The sequence below is a fragment of the Gopherus evgoodei genome, chromosome 3, assembly GCF_007399415.2.
Source record: "Gopherus evgoodei ecotype Sinaloan lineage chromosome 3, rGopEvg1_v1.p, whole genome shotgun sequence".
Lineage (NCBI taxonomy): Eukaryota > Metazoa > Chordata > Testudines > Testudinidae > Gopherus > Gopherus evgoodei.
In genome coordinates, this window is record NC_044324.1 from 203,535,711 (window position 1) to 203,559,282 (window position 23,572).

A 23,572-nucleotide genomic window follows, 5' to 3' on the forward strand; every position below is an offset into this window, starting at 1 on the left:
GAGAGGTTTTAGTTGGGGGCTGTAGGTTATGGCTAGTGGTGTTCTGTTACTTTCTTCGTTAGGCCTGTCCTGTAATAGGTGACTTCTGGGTACCCTTCTGGCTCTGTCTGTTTCTTCACTTCCCCAGGTGGGTGCTATCGTTTTAAGAATGCTTCATAGAGCTCCTATAGGTGTTCATTTCTGTCTGAGGGGTTGGAGCAAATGCAGTTGTATCTTCGGGCTTGGCTGTAGACAATGGATCATGTGATGTGGTCTGGATGAAAGCTGGAGGCATGTAGGTAAGTATAGTGATCAGGAGGTTTCCAGTATAGGGTGGTGTTTCTGTGACCATTGTTTATTTGTACTGTAGTGTCCAGGAAGTGGATCTCTTATCATTTTGGGGCATCTAAGTATTCGTGAACCCAGAACACCTAGGTTTGTGCATGCTGATGAGGTTATTAGATACTTAACTATGTAGACAAAGGGATCTTCATTTAGGGCCTGATCCAAAGCCCAGGGACATCAATGAGTTGTGGATAAGACCAATCATCACAAAATCTAAACTGGAAGTAAGTGGAAAGCCATGGTTGTTTGTGCTGCGACACAGTGATAAGTTAGCAGTATATCCAGGAACTCCATAGCCAATGGTAAATTCAAGCAATCCGAGGCATCTCAGCAATGCCAGCTACAGCTCAATAAAACAATTACAGAGATACAGCTGTACTGTTTCAAACTCACTATCACTTATAGAACAGAATCACACCATGAACTTCAGTGATAAGAAAAGTGATAAAACAGCAGCGAAAATCACCAACAGTTCATGGCGCCACAGGAAAGTGTGTGTCTCTCTAACATCCTGGGACTGACATGGCTTCAGCTACACTGCATACAAGAGTATAACACAGACAGAGGGAAGTGACAGTTTAGAGAGAATGAATGTAGACTTGTGAAACTGCAGTTTGCCATAAGTGGAGAAACCTAGGTTAATTTCAAGAATAGACTAAAGATCTTTCTGCCAAATTTACACCTGAGGCCTCATTCCCCACTGCCTTGCTCCTTGTGTAGTCATTTAGACCTAGCATTTAAATACATACTTACCTTTAAGCACACAAGTTGTTCCAATGAAGTCTACTTATTTGCTTAAAGGTAAGTACACACGTAAGTGCTTTATTGGCTCAGGGCTCAGCACCTAGCAGAACTGAGCCCTAAACTAGCCAAATGTGCAAACTGTGGAAGTGATGTCTAGGTTAGGGTGCTAGCAAAAAGGACCGGAGACTCACAGAAGTAGCTGTGGAAAAAAGGTGCTCTCTGATTGAGTCAACTGAAGCATTTAATCTGATCCAGTTCTGTGCAGTAACCATACATATCTGTCTCAAAATATGTCCATTTCACAATGCAAAATAAATAAACAAAACAAAAAACAGCTTATAGCCTTTATATTGTTAAATATCTTAACAGTATATGCCAGCAAATGTGTTCTCAATATGAAATTTTTGGGGGTGTTATTTTGTTCAATTGCTACTGAAGATAGATTCATATTTTTAAAAACCTCAGTGCAATGAATTATTGTCTTGAGACACCCACTGCTTCGTGCTGAAGTAAATCTGCACTTGACCCACACACCTGGGCATCATCTGACCCAAAACAAACTGGCAATCTTTGTATTTATATCCTGCTGCAGTCAACCTGAAGGAGCACCAGCTGGTGAAAGGAAGTACAAAATAGCCATGAAATGGAGAATTTTTTTTTTTTAATGCAGCAGTCAGTAATCCTGAAAATGATCACATTAGATGAAAAAAAGGAGGTCTTTAGGGCGGCATCCTAGCATGTGTATGCTCATGCACCAAGCCATGGAAGAGCCCTATCTCTGTCACCTCTTCATTTTCTACAGGAAACATACATACATATGCCACAGTATATTTTTCATCTACTCATTTAAAAAAAATTGGTTATCTTAATTGTAATTCCTTTTCATTTATCTGCATTTTATTTCAATTCTATTCCAGCTACTCATCCGGATAGATTATACTTAATGGCTTTCCCTGTTATATTTTCAGGTTTTCATTTTTTATAATCCCTTGTTTTGTTTTTCCTTCTCATTTTGACTCAACTCCCTTTTCAAGTTTTAATCCCTTGGGCCTGATTCTCTACAGCCTTGCAACTTGGGTGACTATTTACAGCTGTGCTAAGTGAGTATAGAGTAACCCAATGAAGAGTTACACTTTACAACTTCTGTTGCTTTTCTTACCAACCCTCATGTTCCACTGCACTTAATCAAAATGTGTAAAATAACAGAATCTGAGTTGGAATAAAAGTGGATTTTTTTTTAAACACAATGGTAACATTTTAAAATCTGAATGTAGACAGGGAAAGTCATAGTTTTAACACATTTTAGCTGAATGAGATGAACCCCTAGGTGAGGGAGAGAAAAATGAAGATATACATGTAAGACCGAACTATATGATCTCAGATAAGATTTTAAAGGAGAAATACAGCTCATATACTCATATTCCACCCACAATACTAATAGCTATACATATGAATCATTTTACAAGTAAATGATTACCTGATCTACTCATATGGGCAATATCTAGTCAGTATTTTCTTCTCTAGCTTGAACAAAAACTGGTACAAATACCTTGATCCTACTTGTGTTCTGACTCCTGTAAATAAGGCGCGGCCGCAGTGAAGTCATTGAGATTACACCAGTATAAATGTGTTCTCAGAACAGACTCAGATTTCTTATGTATAGCTACCATACAGTGGCAACTGGAGGTGATGACAATTCATACAGCTGATAGTGGTCCCCAAAATGTTCTTCCTCGGTCTTTCTCCTGCCTCTTCTCTCTAAGCACCGAAAGGCTGGGATCACCAGGCAAACCTGCACACATTACAATGAAGCCATCAGACTGGTATGGATGAATGCAAATTTGTAACCAAACCGATAAACGTTTTCATTAATTGAGTATCAGAGGGGTAGCCGTGTTAGTTTGGATCTGTAAAAGCAGCAAAGAGTCCTGTGGCACCTTATAGACTAACAGACGTATTGGAGCATGCGCTTTCGTGGCTGAATGCCCACTTCATCGGATGCATCCTACGAAGTGGGCATTCAGCCACGAAAGCGCATGCTCCAATACATCTGTTAGTCTATAAGGTGCCACAGGACTCTTTGCTGCTTCATTAATTGATGCACTCTGGATAAACCTTACATCAGGTCAGATAGATAAAGTCCACAAAAGAAAAAATTAGATTAGTCTGTGAACCAATTTTGATATTTGATATTCCATCTGTTCTATTTGCATTGGCTAAAGACTCTGTCCACTCAGGCAATTTCTAATGGCTATCAAAGTGAATATAACTCTAAATGTAAATTTATTTTATGGCCTATTTTTCATTTGTCTGAAAAAGCAAGGATGCCCCCCTTTTGACAACTTTAAATGTTTTCCATATAATACCAGGAGAGAGAGCAGTAGGTATATTTTCCTTAAAAAAAACAATGTTGTTTGCTTAGCAAACATTCTATTCCCCAGCAGATTAGGGTTTAATCTTCAGGTTTCTTAAAACCATATGGAGAACTTTAAAAGCAGCAAAGAATCCTGTGGCACCTTATAGACTAACAGACGTTTTGGAGCATGAGCTTTCGTGGGTGAATACCCACTTCTTCAGATGCATGACATTCACCCACGAAAGCTCATGCTCCAAAACGTCTGTTAGTCTATAAGGTGCCACAGGATTCTTTGCTGCTTTTACTGATCCAGACTAACACGGCTACCCTCTGACAATGGAGAACTTTGCCAGTTAAGATGCATATAAAGAGGAAATTGTCTAAAATTACTTTTGTCAGGTAACAAGGACTGTAAAAACACTCTCTCAAATCAATGGAGAGACAAAAGACGTGTTGGGAGATAGATATACCAGAGCAGCATTGGTCCATTATCTATTAATCAAAGGATGCTCTATGTATCAGAGAGGTAGCCGTGTTAGTCCACCTTACAAGTGGAGAACCAGTATTGACAAAGTCAATTCAGTCAGGGGGGATGTGGTCCACTCCCAATAATTGATCAGGAGGTGTCAATACCAAGAGAGGGAAAATTGCTTTTGTAGCGAGTCAGCCACTCCCAGTCCCTATTCAAGCCAAATTGATGGCAGTAAATTTGCAAATGAATTGTAGCTCTGCAGTTTCTCTTTGAAGTCTGTTTTTGAAGTTTTTTCATTGAAGGATGACTACTTGTAAATCTGTTATTAAATGTCCAGGGAGATTGAAGTGTTCTCCTACTGGCTTTGGTAGGTTACCATTCTTGATGTCTGATTTGTGTCCATTCATTCTTTTACATAGAGACTGTCTGGTTTGGCCAATGTACATGGCAGAGGGGCATTTCTGGCACATGACGACATCTATCACATTAGTTGATGTGCAGGTGAATGGGAAGCAGGTTTAAAACAAATAAAAGGAAGTTCTTCATCACATAGCACACAGTCAACTTGCGAAATTCCTTGCCTGAGGAGGTTGTGAGGGCTAGGACTATAACAGGGTTTAAAAGAGAACTGGATAAATTCATGGAGGTTAAGTCCATTAATGGCTATTAGCCAGGATGGGTAAGGAATTGTGTCCCTCGCCTGTTTGTCAGAGGGTGGTGATGGATGGCAGGAGAGAGATCACTTGATCATTACCTGTTAGGTTCACTCCCCCTGGGGCACCTGGCATTGGCCACTGTTGGTAGACAGGATACTGGGCTGGACAGACCTTTGGTCTGACCCAGTACAGCCATTCTTATGTTCTTAATGATTCCCTGACAGTGTGGCTGATGTGGTTAGGTCCTCTGATGGTGTTGCTAGAGTACATATGGGAACAAAGTAGGCAATGGGATTTGTTACAGGAATTGGTTCCTGGATTAGTGTTTCTGTGGCATGGTGTGTAGTTGCTGGTGAGTATTTGCTTCAGGTTAGGGGGCGAGGACTGGCCTGCCTCCCAAGGTCTGAGAGAGTGAGGGATCGTTTTCCAGAATAGGTTGTAGATCATTGATGATATGCTGGAGAGGTTTTATCTGGGGGCTGTACGTGATGGCCAGAAGTGTTCTGTTATTTTCCTTGTTGGGCCTGTCCTCTAGTAGGTGACTTCTGGGTACCCATCTCACTCTGTCAATCTGTTTCCTCACTTCCCTAGGTGGGTATTGCAGTTTTGAGAAGGCATTATAAAGATCTTGTAGGTGTTTGTCTCTGTCTGAGAGCCTGGAGCAAATTTGGTTGTAACTTAGGGCTTGGCTGTAGAAAATGGATCATGTGATGTATCCTGGATGAAAGTTGGAGGCATGTAGGTAAGTATAGCAGCCAATAGGTTTCCAGTGTAGGGTGGCGTTTATGTGATCATCACTTATCTGCACTGTAGTGTCCAGGAAGTGGATCTCTTGTGCGGACTGATCCAGGCTGAGGTTGATGGTGGGGTGGAAATAGTTGAAATCCAGGTGGAATTCTTCAAGGGCCTCCTTCCTGTGGGTCCATATGATGAAGATGTCCTCAATGTAGTGCAAGTAGAGGAGGGGTACTAGGGGATTAGAGCTGAGGATGCGTTGTTCTAAGTCAGCCATAAAAATGTTGGCATACTGTGGGGCCATGCGAGTACCCATGACAGTGCCCTGACTTGAAGGTATAAGTTATCCCCAAATCTGAAATGGTTGTGGGTGAGGACAAAGTCACAAAGCTCAGCCACCAGGTGTGCCATGGCCTCATCAGGGATATTGTTCCTGACAGCTTGTAGTTCATCCTCATGTGGAATAAAGAGCTTCTATGTCCATGGTGGCCAGGATGGTGTTTTCAGGAAGATCACCAATGCATTATAGTTTCCTCAGGAAGTCAGTGATGTTTCGAAGATAGCTAGCAGTGGTGGTTGCATAGGGTCTGAAGAGAGAGTCCAAATAGCCAGATAATCCTGCTGTAAGAGTGCCAGTGCCTGAGATGATAGGGCATCCAGGATTTCCAGGTTTATGGATCTTGGATAGCAGATAGAATACCTCTGATTGTGGCTCTAGGTATGTGTCTGTGTATATTTGTTCCTGTGCTGTAGAAGGGAGTTTCTTGAGCAGATGGTGTACTTTCTTTTGGTACTCCTCAGTGGGATCGGAGGATAGTGTCCTGTAGAATGCGGTGTTGGAGAGTTGTTTGGCAGTCTCCTGTTCATAATGTGACCTGTTCATGATGACACAGCACCTCCTTTGTCAGCCCCTTTGATTATAATGTCAGAGTTGTTTCTGAGGCTGTGGATGGCGTTGTGTTCTGTGTAGCTGAGGTTATGGGGCAAGTGATACTGTTTGTTCACAATTTCAGCCTATGCACGTCTGTGGAAGCATTCTATGTAAAAGTCCAGTCTGTCACTTTGACCCTCAGGAGGTGTCCACACAGAATTCTTCTTCCTGTAGTGTTAGTAGGAGGGTTCCTATGGGTCAGTGCACTGTTCAGTGGTGTGTTGAAAATATTCCTTGAGTCGGAGACGGCGAAAGTAGGCTTCCAGATCACTGCAGAACTATATCATATTCGTGAGGGTGGTGGGGCAGAAAAAGAGTCCCCAAGATAGGACTGACTCTTCTGCCAGGATAAGTGTTTGGTTGGATAGATTAACAATATTGTTGGGTGAGTTAAGGGTACCACTGTTGTAGCCCCCGTGGCACGTAGAAGTTTAGATAGTTTACTGTCCTTTTTCCTCTGTAGAGAAGTAAAGTGTGCATTGTAAATGACTTATCAGGTTTTTGTAAAATCCAGCCATGTGGAAGTTTGTGTGGAAGGTTGGTTTTGTGTAAGAGTCTCCAGTTTTGAGAGCTCATTCTTGATCTTATCCTGTTTGCTGTACAGGATGCAGATCAGGTGGTTCCTCAGTTTCTTTGAGAGTGTGTGGCACAATTTCTCACCATAGTCAGTGTAGTATGTTGATTGCAATGGATTTTTTTTTACCTTCAGTCCATTTAGTATGATGTCCATCTGTTTGCACTTGGAGAGGAAGATGATGTCTGTCTGAATCTATGTGAGTTTTTTCATGAAGTTGATGGATTTCCAGTTCATATGGCTAAATTCAGTGCTTTGCATGGTGCCAAGTATCAGAGGGGTAGCTGTGTTGTTTTTGTGGATACAGACTAACATCAGAGGACCTAACCATATCAGCCACACCATCAGGGACTCATTCACCTGCAGATCTACTAATGTGATATATGCCATCATGTGCCAGAAATGCCCCTCTGCCACGTACATTGGCCAAATCAGACAGTTTCTACGTAAAAGAATAAATGGACACAAATCAGACATCAGGAATGGTAACCTACCAAAGCCAGTAGGAGAACACTTCAATCTCCCTGGACATTCAACAATAGATTTACAAATATGAGAGGAGTAGTCATGTTAGTCTGGATTGTAAAAGTGGCCAAGAGTTCTGGGGCACCTTATAGACTAGCAAACATATTGGAGCATGAGTTTTCGTGGGTGAATACCCACTTCATTGGATGCAAGATTTACAAGTAGCCATCCTTCAACAAAAAAACTTCAAAAAAATACTTGAAAGAGAAACTGCAGATCTACAGTTCATTTGCAAATTTAACACCATTAATTTGGGCTTGATTAGGGCCTGGGAGTGGCTGGCTCACTACAAAAGCAATTTTCTCTCTCTCTTGGTATTGACACTTCCTCATCAATTATTGGGAGTGGACCATATCCACCCTGACATAATTGACTTTGTCAACACTGGTTCTTCACTTGTAAAGTAACCCCCTTCTCTTCATGTGTCAGTATATTTATGCCTGCATCTGCAATTTTCACTCTATGCATCTAAAGAAGTGGGTTTTTTACCCATAAAAGCTTATGCCCAAATAAATCTGTTAGTCTTTAAGGTGGCACTGGACTCCTCATTGTTTTTCTGGTATATCTATGTAAATTCTGTTCTTAGTTACACAGCTGGTTGTCTACAATGGAGTTATTGGGTCCAATAAATGTAGCCCCCTCTTCACCTATATAAGGTGTAATGAAACATCTGAAGGAGCTGTTCCAGCATCTCCATCAAAGCTTGTGGCATTTGTACTGTTGATGACTAAGAGAGAAAGCTGTGGGCTGCTTCGGGTCCAAATATGAAGACACTTAAAAGCTGTTTCACACCTTTGAAATTTTCATGATATTGAACCTAGTTTATAATCACTGTTGTCAGATGCTACCGGTGTGGTGCTCTGCTCTGTTCAATGTTGATATCAATCAGCTGCGTGCATGTGTTCCCTCTGTGTGCTGCCCCAGCTCTGCACAGATAGCTGACACAGCAGACCCCGAGAGAACCCCCAATGACCACAGGCTCCAGTAAGGTACGAAGGCATGTTGGCCAGGTTTATTGTCGAAGAGAAACACAGTCTCCAGCTCTCTGGCAAACGAAGTCCAAGTTGCTGCTAAGGTACAGCTAGCCAGTACTTATGTGCTTCCTGGCAATAGACTCAACTCAGTCAGTGGCGGGACTTTCCACTGCCCCCTAGGCTGGACAAAGACACTGCCCCAGGGATGCATTCTTATACACAGGTACAAAGAAGTTACACATCACTCCTGCCATATTGAGGTGCAACCCTTCTATGCAGCAAGGTACAACCCCTCTACGTAGTAAGGTGCCGCCTCTCACCTTGTACATGTTGGTTCAAACAAAACAACTCTATTCATCATATTCCCCTTTTGGCCCTGTCATTGGGATGGGTCAGCCTGTTCCTTGTTATCTGTGTTGAGTGTGCAAGTATGCGAATGTTTTGATATCTTGTGTCCAGTACCTTTTAGGTATGTCTCTTTTTGCAGTACCAGCCCTTTCCTTGCCAGCTTCTGTGAGCAGGGCCTGCCTCTGGCTCACAGCTTAACTTTGCTTTATGTTAGCAAAGTCTTGACCATTACCTTAGTTCAGGCCTTAAGCCTTAAACCAGGCCTCTGATACCAAGGTTTATATCTCAGGGCCTCCTCTTACTACAATCACAATTTAATATATACTGAATCTGAAGCCAATTTTGAACACAAAAATCTCTGCAAAGTTCAAGTCTATTCAACCCCTCTCCAAAAAACAGAATGTTTGTGAGAAGCCTTGTAATATTGCTTAAGGCTTAATTGGGTATGGACTTGCCCAGGTCCATAACTGTTTCTCAGGGGAGACCACAGTATCTAAGGTACTTTTGCCATCCTTTTCTGCTCCTACCATGCATCCATCTTCTCTTCTAGGCCCTGCTATCAGGGGCTAGTATAACTCCCATTGTTCCCCAGGATTGAACCAATTTCATTTAAACAAACCCTCCGTACAAGGCTCACAGGACTGCAACTTAGTTTTCCAGCTAAGACTCCTGGCAGCTAATATTTAAATTTATGTATTTATTTTAATTAAGATCCAAAAATTGTCCTAAATAAATGAACACAAATTATAACAACTTAGTGACTTTCATCCAGAATTCCAAAGAGGTATACAAAGTGATTACAAAGTAGTTTGTTCAGAACCTCACACCTAGCATCCTGAACCCTAGTCAGGAGACCTTGGGTTCTGTTCACAATCCCAGCTCTGCCACTATTGTGTACCCTGAGGCAAGTCAATTCATCTCTCTGTTCCAGTTTTCCCACCTGCAAAATGAGGTTAATTATACTTACCTTCCTTTGTAAACCACATTAAGATCTATGGATAAAAAGCACTATATCAGAACTAAGTATTATTGTATATTACTTCTAGAGAAAATTCAACCACTTCTAGAGAAAAAACACAGCAGCTGTTTAACAACGTGTAGCAACACTACACAACCATTTTATGATAGAAAGTGCAGAATCCTTTGGCCAATTGAAATAAAGGGAATTGTAGGCCAGCAGAATGGAATAACTGAAACTAGACTTTGGTCAGTCACTAGGGCTAACATCCCTACAGTTTTTACTTCAGTTTCACATCTACTTGGCCTCCATACACAGCAGTAATTCATCATTACTGATCCTGTTCACTGATCCTGAAGTTCTTACTCTACCCTTACTCAGTCCTACCTCAGGCAAAGTCAATGAGACTTTTGCCTGAATAACTAAGGAAGGATTGCAGAAGTTGGCCCATTATTTTTTATCTAGATCCTTAAGAGTCCATATGACACACCGCAACTGCATGCAGCCAACCACAGGAGAACTCCCCAGGCACAGGCCCATTCATTAGGCCTGCCCTGGGCAGCATGCTGGGTGCAGAGCCAGGAGGGCGGTAGGAGGTGTGCAGTGCTAAGTACATCCTGATGGAGGCTGCTTCAGCCCCCACGGCAGCCCAGAATTGTCTTGAGGCTCCCAAAAGGTGTACCACAAAATCTAATTCTATACTTTTTATCCTAAAGAAATGAAGTCTCCTTTTGCAATACTTGATAGAGTGAAAAATAACTTCACTGTCGCTTTCTGGCTTTTTAATTTCAGGTCAATAAGTGGGTTTCCTGGGCCAGCAATTCCACCTACAATATTGTTTTTGAGGTGCACTGCTGTGTTCACCAGGGTCACTATGACCTGTTTCAACCCAGTTACTACATTTTCAAAGAGTTGCATGGCTATTTAGCCGCACACATCCCATTAAAGTCAAATTGTCTTAGATCAAAAAATCATTGTGTGTCTAATTACCCGTGCACTCCCAGAGAAATTGTGAGAGACTATATTTACATTATAGTCTCACTTTTCTCTTAACGGAGCCAAAGATTTATCAACCTATTTCTTTCTTGAACAAACTAAGGCCTGGTGTACACTACGATTTTAGGTCAAATTTAGCAGCATTTCCTCAATTTAAGTCTGGACCTGTCCATACAATGAGGCCCTTTTTTCGACTTAAAGGGCTCTTTAAATCGATTTCTTTACTCCACCTCTGACGAGAGGATTAGCGCTGAAATCGGCCTTGCCGGGTTAAATTTGGGGTAGTGTGGACGCAATTCGACAGTATTGGCTTCCGGGAGCTATCCCAGAGCGGTCCATTGTGACCACTCTGGACAGCGCTCTCAACTCAGATGCACTGACCAGGTAGATAGGAAAAGGCCTGCAAACTTTTGAATCTCATTTCCTGTTTGGCCAGTGCAGCAAGGTGCAAGTGAGTGCAGATCTCATCAGCAGAGGTGACCATGATGGAGTCCCAGGATCGCAAAAGAGCTCCAGCATGGACCGAACTGGAGGTACAGGATCTGCTTGCCATATGGGGAGACGAATCCGTGCTAGCTGAGCTCCATTCCAGTAGACGAAATGCCAAAACATTAGAAAAAGTCTCAAAGGGTATGAAGGACAGAGGCCATAACAGGGACGCTGTCAAGGGTTTTTCCCCCACTTTGAACTTTAGCATCCAAAAACTGGGGACCTACATGATCACTTTTAAGCTTAATTACTAGCTTAAATTTGGTATGCTGCCACCAGCCAAAAATATAGTGTTTGGCACACTTCCTGTTCCCCAAAACCTTCCCTGGGGAACCCAAGACCCAAACCCCTTGGGTCTTAAAACAAGGAGAAATAAACTATCCCCCCTCTTTTCCCCCCACCAGACTTTCCCCTCCCTGGGTTGCCTTGGGAAGCTACACAGATCCAAACTCCTTGGATCTTAAAACAAAGAGGAATTAACCATTCCCTTCCTTCCGCCCCCCTGCCCCCCAATCCCTGGTGAGTTTAGACACAAAGTTCCATGAAAGTGTCCTTTACGCATGCGAAAGTTTCACAGCCACTGGGAATCGTTCCAGACATGCAACACTACATGGTCCCACCAGTCTGTGCTTGTTTCCTGGGCCCACAATCGGCATTCCACAGCATGAACCTGCCCCATTAACACCATGATGTGCACATTGCTGGGGCTCATATTTTGTGAGAAGTCTATGTTCATGTCTATGTCCGCATCACTCTCATCACTGCGCTGCCATTACAAAACAAAACAAATCGGGTCTATTTCTTGTTTTGATCCACTCCATCTATCTTTTACATCTTTAGGCTGGCAGCAGACAGTGCAGTTCGACTGCTAGCCATCATCATGTCCTGGGTGCTCGGCAGAAGATGCTGCATTATGACTGCTAGGCATTGTCATCTCCTGGGTGCTCGGCAGAGGATGGGAATGACCTGGCTGAGTCACTCCCACGTCTGCCCAGGTGTCCCTGACTGACCTCACCAAGGTCAGCTAAAAGAGCACCCAGGAGTACGACGACAATGGCTACCACTCATAATGCACCATCTCCATGCTTGCTGTGGTATGGCATCTGTGCAGGTAACCCAGGAAAAAAGGCATGAAACAATTGTCTGCTGTTTCTTTCACAGAGGGAGGAAGGGTGGGAGGAGCTGATGACATGTACCCAGAATCACCCACGACACTGTTTTTGCCCCATCGAACATTGGGATTTGAACCCAGAATTCCAATGGGCGGTGGAGATTGCAGGAACTGTGGGATAGCTACCCACAGCGCAGCTCTCCGGAAGTTGATGCTAGCCTCGGTACTGTGCACACAGTCCACCGACTTAATGTACTTAGAGCATTTTGTGTGGGGGGACACAATCGACTGTATAAAAACAATTTCTGAAAAACCAACTTCTATAAATTTGACCTAATGTCATAGTGTAGACATATTTCATGCACGTTTTCATTAGCATGTCATTCACTAATAGCACTGGCCTTGATCATTTTTCATTAGCAGCACTGGCCTGACAATTGAAAAATTCTACCCTTCACTGTACTAGGTATCTTGGTCTAGATCATATGCTGATGTAAACTGTCAATGGAACTATGCTGATATATACAAGCTGAGGATCTGGCCCATTATTTCTAAGCAAGGAAGAGACGAAACAAAAAAATAACCAAATTCTCTATCCTGTCTAACATTTATGCAAACAGTGTAATTATAATAGCCCACATCCAACAGAGCTGCTTCTTCCAAGTGCTGTATCAGCACAAATATCAGGTAAAACCTGGTGACAGAAAATTAATTCAAGACCCTTTCCCAAAGGTATTTTCTGTGTTGTCATTGTAAGGAATCTCTGTCTGCTTAAATAGAGAAGTATTTGCTATTCTATGAGCAAATTAAGATCCTGCAGTTAAAGGAGGTCACCTTTCCTAAAGGTTCTCCATGCATCATCTAAGGGTCAGATCCTATATGGCCGTAAGCATAACCTGAGAAATGCTGAGTGCCCACCTCTGGAAATCTCAGTTAAAGCAAATAAGCACTCCGCCTCTTTCAGGAGCAGGTTCTAACATACAGATATGACTGGCTAAATCCAATAGTCACAAAACAGTCACAAAAACCAAACTTCACAGTTCATTATTTATTTACTTTACCTTGATTTGATTTAATATATAGTTAGATTTTTTTTAACATGTCTCTTCCAATGCTCTAGACCACAAGTTCTCAGACTAGTGGGGCATGCCAGGGAGAAGAGGGGTTGAGATGCTTTAGGGGGAAAAAACGTATTGTGCACATTTTACCCACAGCAATAAATAACAAAGCTAATTCCTCCAGCATATCAGCTCCTCATATGACAATATGCATTTGATCCTAGATGGCACTGTGCATTTTGACGGATTTCTGTTAAGCTTGCATAGCATTATACAAAGTCGTTGCCCTCTATACATTAATCCATTTTCTATGATGTGGTGTGCACATTTAAGTGTAAGCACTGACCACAACCACAGTTTTGCTTTTGCTCTTATTACAATGGATCCTTGGCTCTGTTTGAATCAATGCCTTACTGTTTTAATAGTAAAAGTTGAGTGTTGATTTTTTTTTTCAGTATATGTTCTTGTGTAGTGGGGGTGGGGGAATAAACTACTACAGACACACAGAAGGGGGACATGATCAAATCAGTTTGAGAACCACTTGTCTACACTCATCTACGAACATTATAAAAATATACATAAGAAGTAGGGTCTAGAGTTCCTAAATAGCAAGGTCCTCCTAAAATCCCACAGCTTAAAAACTCTCTGCATTTCAAAACAACATGCCTTTCCCATCAATCTCACCCACTTTTCATCCCTTTTGCTCCCCAATAGAGTGGAGAGCTTCAGTTGTAGTGGAACGTGGAGGAAATAAATTCAGGTTAACTGCAATTCCAATCTCGATGTGGACTCATCCCACCCCACGCCAAACTTCAGCAGGGCATTCATTTTTGTGGTTTTCAGTTTAGACCTATCTTTAATTGCTGGTTCTATAGGTCCTTTTATATATACACATATATTGACTTCCTTATGCTACCCAGGCCTTTAGCAGCTTAGAGTGGTTTGTATTTGTTCCCTCCCTTGCCTAATACTGCTATAAGAGGTTTTACCCTTCTCTTTCCTAAATATTATTCACATTTATACTTAGTTTGGTTTCTGGTTTTCTAAAGTAGGGCTGTATTCAGAGATAATAATCACTTGATAGATTTAGAAAATTAATTTAAATCATTTTAGCCTTTTTAGAGCTCCAAGAACATTCACTGCTATGCTTCTCTGACCACTCTTTCATTATTAAGTAGCTTAGGGATGAGACTATTCTTTGACTTAGAGAATATATTATTGGCAGCAAGTTCCAAGGAGATCCTTTCTTTTCATATTCAATGTGTTTAGCATTCACTATCAGCTCTGGGATTTACTGCAAACTCAGAAAAGTCTGTTCTCTTATTTTGTCAAAGATTAGAAATTTTAGGATTTTCTATAGACATAATGAATTGGTTTCTAGAAATCTCTTTATCACAAATGAACTCTGCTTTGCTGAAATTAAACTCATATTGTTTAGAAAATTCTCAAGATCATCTAGTCAGTATCAAAGGGATTGAATCAGTGGCTGCACAACCTGCACTTATTATGCCCCTCTGTTTACCAGAAAAGAAATGGTTACCTGCCCCTCATAACTGTTGTTCTTCAAGATGTGTTGCTCATGTCAATTCCAATTAGGTGTGCGTATGTCACATGCACAATTGTTGGAAGGCTTTTCCTCTAGCGGTAACCGCCGGGTCGGCTGTGGAGCCCCCTGGAGTGGCGCCTTTATGGTGGTTTATATAGGTTCCTGCTGACCCGCCACCTGCTCAGTTCCTTCTTGCTGGAGTACTCCAACAGAGGGGTAGGAAGGTGAGTATTGGAATGGACATGAGCAACACATCTTGAAGAACAACAGTTAAGAGAAGTAGGTAACTGTTTTTATTTCTTCAAGTGTTTGCTCATGTCCATTCCAATTAGGTGACTCCCAAGCCGTACTCTTGGAGGAGGGGTCAGAGTTCATCTGGTTGCAGATTGCAGCACTGCCCTGCCAAACGCTGCATCATCTCTGGACAGTTGCGAAATTGCATAATGCGAGGTGAAGGTATGGATAGAGGACCATGTGGCTGCCCTGCATATATCCTGAATGGGCACTTGAGCTACGAAAGTGGCAGTTGTAGAGTGTGCCATCAATGTCGGGGCTGGAATTTTGGCCAAGTCGTAGCAAGTCCTGATGCACAACATGATCCAGGATGATATGCACTGGGAGGAGATCGGAAGCCCTTTCATCCTCTCTGCAACAGCAATGAAGAGCTGTGGAGACTTCCAAAATGGCTTTTTGCATTCAATATAGAAAGCCAGGGTGCGTCTCACATCCAAGGAATGAAGCATGTGATCTCTGTTATTGGCCTGCAGCTTGGGAAAAAACACTGGTAGGAAAATGTCCTCATTTATGGAATTGAGAGACTACCTTAGGGAGAAACATGGCCATGGGCCTAGTTGCACCTTGTCTTTATAAAAGACAGTGTAAGGGGGCTCAGATAGTAGCGTAGCTGGTGGGATTCAGCAGAAGGAGCTGCTTCTGCTCAGGCCGGCAGGCGCGGAAGCGGTGCCTGTCGGCCACACGGCCAGAGGAGCCGTGTGGCAGCAGGCCAGCTTGGAAACGCAGGAGGGAAGGTGAGCAGGGAGGAGGGTCTGGTCTGGGGGCATAGCCAGAGGGGGAGCCAAGGAGGGCACCTTTTTATGTTTTTTGCTCCCCCTACCCTGAAAACCTGGCTATGCCACTGGGCTCAGATGTCAGTGCCTTGAGTTCGGAGACCCTTCTGGCTGAGGTGATGGCCATGGAGGAAAGCTACCTTCCAAGATAGGTAGAGCAAGGAACATGTCACCATGGTCTCAAAGTGGGAATGGGGGTATCCATAAGCCTGGAGAGGACTAGATTGAGGTCCCAAGGAGGAAGAAACTGCCTCACCTGAGGATACAGTCTATCAAGCCCCTTAAGGAAGCAGCTTACCTTTGTGTTTCCAAAGACCGACCTACCCTCCACCCCTGAGTGAAAAGCAGAGACAGCGATCAAGTGAACCCTGATCAAAGAGGTCTCCAACCCCTGCTATTTCAAGTTGAGCAGATAGTCCAAAATAAACGGGATCTAGGCTCGTGGTGCAAAAGTACCCTTCTGTATAGACCAAATAGATAACCACTTCCACTTGGCAAGGTAAATGGCTCGAATAGAGGGCCTCCTGCTTCCAAGAAGGACCTCCTGAACTGAGTTGGAGCACTGAACTTCAGACTGGTTTAACCATGGAGCTTCCACGCCATGAAGTGGAGGGACTCCAGGTTGGGATGTCGTAATCTGTCGTGGTCTTGTGTGATGAGGTCTGGGAACAGGGGAAGGGCTAAGGGCCTGTTCACTGATAGGTCCAACAGCGTGGTGAACCAGTGTTGGCAGGTCCATGCTGGCACTATGAGGATCAGTGAGGCCCTGTCCAGGCAGACTTTGAGGAGGAACCTGTGTATGAGAGGGAAAAGCGGAAACATGTAGGGCAGGTGATTCGCCCATGACAGGTGAAACACATCCATGATGGAACCTGGGCTGTGGTTCAGGAAGGAGCAGAAGTGCTGAAACTTCTTGTTGCACCATGTCACGAATAGGTCCAAGTGGGGAAAGCCTCACCTCCAGAAGATGTCCAGGATGATATCCACTCTAAGGGACCATTTGTGCCCACTGAACGAGCGGCTGAACCAGTCTACTGGCTCATTCTGAGCTCCCAGCAGATATATGACGCCTCCAGGTGGACAGAATGGGCGATGCAGAAGTCCCACAGGTTGAGGGCTTCCTGGCACAGGGGAGAAGAGTGAGCATCACCCTGTTTGTTTATAAAGAGCATTGCTGAGGTGTTGTCCGTCAGTATCAACACACAGGTGCCAGGAAGGTGAGCTTGGAATGCCTGGTATGTCAGATGGACCACCTCAACTCTCTGACATTGATATACAGCAATAGTTGTGCCTGGGACCACCTGCCCTGTGTCCTGATAGTGCTCAGGTGTGCTTCCACCCAAGCGCCAAGGCATCCATGACTAACTCTAGTGAGGACTGTGGTTTGGCAAAGGGTACTCCCCCACAGACACCTGAACCTGCAACCACCAACCAAGGGACTCTAGAGCCTGAGAGGGAAGTGTGACTATTTTGTCCGGAGAGTCCTGACTGGGCTTGTATACCTGTGCCAGCCACATTTGTAGGGTACCGAGATGCAACCTGGCATTGTGGACCACACAAGTGCAGGCTGCAATATGCCCCAACAGTTTCATGCAGTTTCTAGTAGTGGTTGTGGGGAATCAGTGGAGGTTCTCAATAATGTCCCTGAGAACTTGTAAGTGGGCTTTGGGCAGGGATGCCCTGGCTTGTGTGGAGTCCAGGAGAGCCTCAATGAATGCTATCCTCTGCATTGGGGTCAATGTGGACTTGGGAACGTTCAGCATGAGGCCCAACCTGAGAAAGGTGGCACGAGTGAGGGCCAGGTGTGCCTCCACTTGTGCTTGCGACCTGGCCTTGATGAGCCAGTCATCCAGGTACGGGAAGACTTGGACCTTATGTTTGCGGAGGAAGACCACCATGATGGCCATGCATTTTGTGAATACCCAAGGGTCTGCCGAGAGCCCGAACAGGAGCACGATAAACTGGTAGTGCTGGACGTTGACCACAAACAAGAGAAATCATCTGTGGGCCAGGATGATAGAGATGTGGAAGTATGCATCTTTCAAGTTGAGGGCGGTGTACCAGGGGAGGAATGATGGATATCAGGGAGACCAAGCAAAACTTTACTTTCTTTATGACTACATTGAGGTCTCACAGATCTAGGATAGCTTTGAGCCTGCCCTTGGCCTTGGGGATGAGGAAGTGTCGGGAGTAGAACCCTTTTCCCCTGAACTCCTGAGGAACCTCCTCTATCGCCTCGAGAGCAAGGAGCAATTGCACCTCCTGTAAAAGGAGTTGCTCATGAGAGGGATCCCTGAAGAGGGATGGGGAATGGGGATGGGAGGGCGGGAACAGAACTGAATAGAATATCCCACCTCTACCATGCTCAGTAACCCAGCCATCTGAGGTAGTCTGGGCCCAGGCACGGAGAACTGGGACAGACGGTTTGCAAAGGGGGGAAAAGGATCCGGGAGATGGACTGGTGCTCTGTCCTCGGGCACATCTTCAAAAATTAGGCTTAGGGCCAATAGGCTTTTGGATGAACCATGGCCCTGATAAGAAGAGGATCTTGATGGCCTCCTCCTCCTGTTCCTGCCCCTCCTATTGAAGTTCTGCCTCATGCTCCCCAAGTAGAAGTGCTGGGGATGTTGGGACTTGAAGGACTTCCTCTGCGGAGCCGGGGTGTGGATTCCCAGAAACTTAAAGGTTGCCCTAGAATCCTTCAAACTGTGCAGCCGTGAGTCTGTCTGCTCTGCAAAAAGACCAGCACAGCCGAAGGGGAGGTCCTGGATGGTATTCTGGTCCTCCACAGGAAGGCCCGACACCAGAAACCATGAGCTTCTGTGCATAGTAATTGCAGTGGTCATGATCAGCGTTTTTGTGGTTTTCAGTTTAGACCTATATTTAATTCCTGGTTCTACAGATCCTTTTATCTGCTCTAGAGGGATGGAACTGAATATGTGGTTGCTGAGATTCAAGGCAGCAAGTTAGTAGCTCCTGTTCTGTTTCTGTATTAACAGTAAATATTACTTTAATCCCAACCAATAAGAGAGGTTTTAAGACAAAGCATTCTATAGTGCTATAAAAGCTATACGAGGGGAAGACTTCTTTAAAAGATGCAAAGAAGAGGGACTTCCCATGTGAACACCTTGCCTCCACGTTATAGAATTTGCATCAATGAGTGAGATATTTGACAAGTTGGCTCTCTTTTTCCTCTGATGAAAAACTGCATCTGTGGGTGTAATTTAGTCTATTAGAGGTCTTGGTACTTGATAGCACTCTACTACTTTGACATCTAAAAATTTACCTAAATTGTGCCTGCAAGTATTGGCACCACTATATTGTAGGCACAAACAGGGAGACTCATTTAAAGCCAGGATGAAAATCAGCCTCTATGTTTCTACCTTCACACTACTACAGACAAGGTCAAATCCTGTACCCTATGAAAGGGTCACAAAAGGCCTCAGAACAGCAGAACCTCTACAGTTCTGCTGCTGGAAGCTCCCAGCTGTGAAGTCTATCCAGAGGCACTCTGCCCCTGCCATGCAGTACAGAGCAGTGTTTTGTAGTAACTCTCCATGCCACTGCGATCAGAGGTAATTTCAGGAAGCAACAGGTGTGCAGCAATTAGACCACACGCCAAAACCTCCCATGAAGGCAGTGATAGGGGCTGCAGATACTACTGCAACCTTTAGGGTGCATTAACAGCCATGGAAAAGCCCCACAATGGGTACTCTGCTGTGTGGGGAGCAGAAAAGCTTCCATTCTCCCACTGAGAATCCCTACACACTTCCCTGTTAATAAGTTTTGCATAGGGCTCAGGATTTGGCCCAAAGTGATTTTAAAAATCATGGGGAAAACAAAGATGGATAATGTGTGATGTTTACCCAGATCATGGTTCAGATTTCTAAATCAGGTGTTAATAGACAATCCCCAAGACTTGGAAGAGTTTTCAGTTTTTGAAGTACCTTTGAAGTACTTTGGGGTTCACTTCAGTAAAAAATCATCCCAATAGACAGCCACTTGTCTTATTCAGGGAATCATTGCAACCGACAATTATTTGTTATTTGTTATTATTCCCTGTTATTAGCACGCATTCCCACAGTTCATAGGTGCCATTACATACATTAAAAAAAGCAAATCAATGATCCATCAAGAGAAGGAAGTTGTGGTTTGTCAAACAGGATATTGGTGTGGACATGGGCCACATCCACTTGTAAATAAACAACACCCCTTTTCCATGTGCCATACATTCACCTATAGGACACATGGGGATACACGTCTGTTTTTATCCCCTCAGGCACAATTGCAGCATCATGTATTTTCACTGTCTAGCAGTTTTCAGTTATCTTAAGTTGACATACTCCTTTATTTTCATGCCTATGTCTATGTGGCTTTTCTGCCAGAATTTGTTCTTCATTAAGGTGCATATGGATTTAGCTATGTAACTCTTTAATCCCTGTAAATGCTAGTTGTTTGCACAAGTTATGTAGGAAAGGCAGAAAAGTATGTACAAAAAGCAAGTGTTGAAGTGTGACTTTTTAATCTTGTACCTGTCCCCAGCCTCACACTATAATAAAACATCCCCAAAGCTTGTCAGAGGAGAACGTAATTAAAAACAACTATGCGCAAATTAATTAATACTGTTCCCTAAATATCTGCAAAGAATGAAATATTACTGTATAAAATAGCAAAGTGCAGAGCTGCAAGAGACTTGCCTTTGAACAGTGAACTGATCCATCCCAAGAGGTGCTACCATATCTAGTTCTCATCAATTAAACAAGAGCTCCTTAAGGAGAACAAAGTGCTTCAAAGATGGAAACCTTATCTACTGACAAATTCCTACTGCATCAAGAAAGAGATTACTTGAAAAATAATAATACAGTACATTGGAAAGCAATGTACCGGCATCTACACTGCAAACACTTCCCTTTTTATTACATTATCACAGACAGCAAGTAGATTAAGTGGAAGGTTTTAGATTAAATTGGAATCGTGTTCCCTAAAAGAAAAAAAGCAAATATACATTATTTAACAGGATGTGGATGGAACAGAATGGTACAAATCTAAAAGTGACTGACACACATACAGTAGGGATGCACTGAGTTATAGCACCCGAATTCTGTGGGCCCGATTCTCAGGTACACTAAGGCCACGTTACATCATTCTGGTAGTGCAAAGGAGTCTTAAAGTGAGAGTAAATTGTATTTATACACCCTCTAATGCCTCCTTTGCATTGCTAGCACAGTGGAAAGTGACCTTAGTGTACGTAAGAATCAGGCCCTATATTTCAGTAGTTCCCTGCTTTCATTTCTGTTGGAGCCCCTCACCCATTGTGAGAGATTGATAGATAGACCCACATTTGCCCGATTCTCCAGCAGGTGTCATGACTGTACATCTTTCTGTCCATTCTCTCTCTCTCTCCAACCCCTTTCCATTCACATTCTTTTTTCCCCCTTCTCCTCCCTGCTTTCTCTCTCTCTTTTAACTTCTCTTTTTATTTAATTTTATACTTCTCCTTGGTTGTGGGGGTTATTTTAGCTCCTCTCTCCTGATTGCTCCCCTTACCTGTTGTCACTCACCAAAAGCCTACATATTCCTTGGGGAGGGGGATCTACTGGAGCTCTGTGGAGATGGCATAGAGGTCCTTCCATCTGAATTATGTGTTGCAAAGACAAAGCTTTGAACCTCTGAGCTGCTTCCTAAGGTCTCAGTTTAGTCGAACACTGAAATACATGCCTAACTTCAAGCACATAAATAATCCCTCCATGCTGAGGAAAGCACGAAGGCATGTGCATAAATTTAAGCATGTGCTTTAGGGACTTTGCTGACCAGAGATGGGATTGTTCATATGCTTTATATTCATGAGCCGTTCCTATGACCAGCTGTATAGGGAACAGCGCAGAAGAAATGTGGGTTGGTGGGTTTAAAAAAGCTGCTCACTGCTTTTCCCAAAGCAGCACATTTGCAGGCAACAGTTGGAGATTCATTAGCTCAATATGGTACTTCTGTGATTAGAAGGAGAGTGCAAAAGTTAAAGTTATTTAGCTTGGAATGGAGAAGTGCAAAGGGGGATTTGATTGAGGAATTTAGAATTATGAAGGCCATAGTGAAAACTGATTTGTCTTTCCTTTTTACAATGTTAAATAATACAAGAACAAGAGGATTTTTAATTAAGTTAACAGGCAGCACCAATAAAGGGGAACAGTGCTATTTGCATTGCACAGACAACCCATGGAATTCAATGCACAGGTAATTCAGACGATATGAGGGCTAGAACTAAAAATCTGAGATAACAAAATTAACAGCTGTGCAAGCAAAAAAAAAAAAAACAACAGGATGCAAAATTTCTCCCTAGTACATCATCTGAGATTCAGGATACATGCAGGAATCATGGAGTAATGTGTCCCTTATGTATAGTTATACCCACTGGCTAGATGCATTTTTGTCCTGCCTTCCTTTAGGGCACTAGGCTCCTGCTAGAAGCAGGATACTAACTAGACTGAATCCGACGAAGTGGGTATTCACTCACGAAAGCTCATGCTCCAATACATCTGTTAGTCTATAAAGCTGCCACAGGACTCTTTGCTGCTCTAGCTAGACCAGCGGTTCTCAACCCGTGGGCTGCATACGACTAAAAGCAGGCCTGCGTGCTGGGGTCCGCAGCGGAGGTTGGGACAGCCGGTCACCCCAGTGTGGTAGGGGTTCTGGGGCAGGCAGCCAGCTGGCCAAGCGCAGCAGAGGTCCGGGTTGGGACTGCTGGCCTGCCCAGCGGGGTCTGGGGCTGCCAGCCGGCCCCACGGGGTCCAGGGTCTGACTGGTGCAGCCGTGAGGTGGGGATCTGGGTTGGGCAGCCAGCCAGCCCCACATGGTGGGGGTCCAGAGTCAAGGTCCAGGCTACCGCTGTCCTGCCACCCAGCCCCTGCAGCCCAGGTAATACATTGTGTAATAAGATGAGAACCACTGCGGTCTTGGGATGCATCAGGCAAGGTATTTCCAGTAGAGATAAGGAGATGGTAGTTCCATTACACAAGGCACTGGTGAGACCTCATCTGGAATATTGTGCACAGTTCTGGTCTCCTATGTTTAAGAAGGATGAATTCAAACTAAAACAGGTATAGAGAAAGGCTACTAGGATGATCTGAGGAATGGAACCAATGGTCTGATCATGTCCCTGGTGGACAGGGAGGAGTATAACATACTGGTTATTAGGTCCCTCACTTGTAACTGAAAGAAGACACAGTGAAGGGGAACTGTGAAACTTTTACATGGTTGAAAGCACATAGAGGAGCTGCTTTCCTACTTGCATACAACATGCGCTCTGTCTCTGTTTACTAGTCATCAAGGCAACAGTGCTATGTTCATATATACATATTTATGTACAAACATGTAAAACAGCTTCAGGATATGCACATAAAACTATGTAACCACATAACCTTATTCTGTAACCGTTTCCTCCCTTCCCAAGTTCCTTGTCACGTCGTTTAATGATAATTACACAGCAAATGCATCCCAATTATGTCTATCAAGAGTGGGAGCACAAAATGGAGGCAGACACAAAGGGAACAGCTGGAGTTTGTAGAACCAGCTTACACTCTTTTGATCCCCCTGCACCTCCAGCATTGACCAGAAGTGTAAATAGTTGGTGAATGCACGCAGTAAACAACAGAAACTTTAAAAATCTAGAACAAATCTGGAATTTACCTAATAATAGCTGAGGAAATCTTCG

General features: G+C 43.6%; 1 protein-coding gene across 1 annotated transcript in view; it reads left to right on the plus strand.

The window, feature by feature from the left end:
- Positions 1 to 17,574: 17,574 nt before the first annotated feature.
- Positions 17,575 to 23,572, plus strand: part of PAPOLG (poly(A) polymerase gamma) — a 97,007-nt gene continuing 91,009 nt past the window's right edge. The window contains exon 1 of the mRNA XM_030558373.1: positions 17,575 to 17,717. Coding sequence (XP_030414233.1) covers positions 17,575 to 17,717 — 143 coding nt within the window. The remainder of the gene's footprint in view (positions 17,718 to 23,572) is intronic.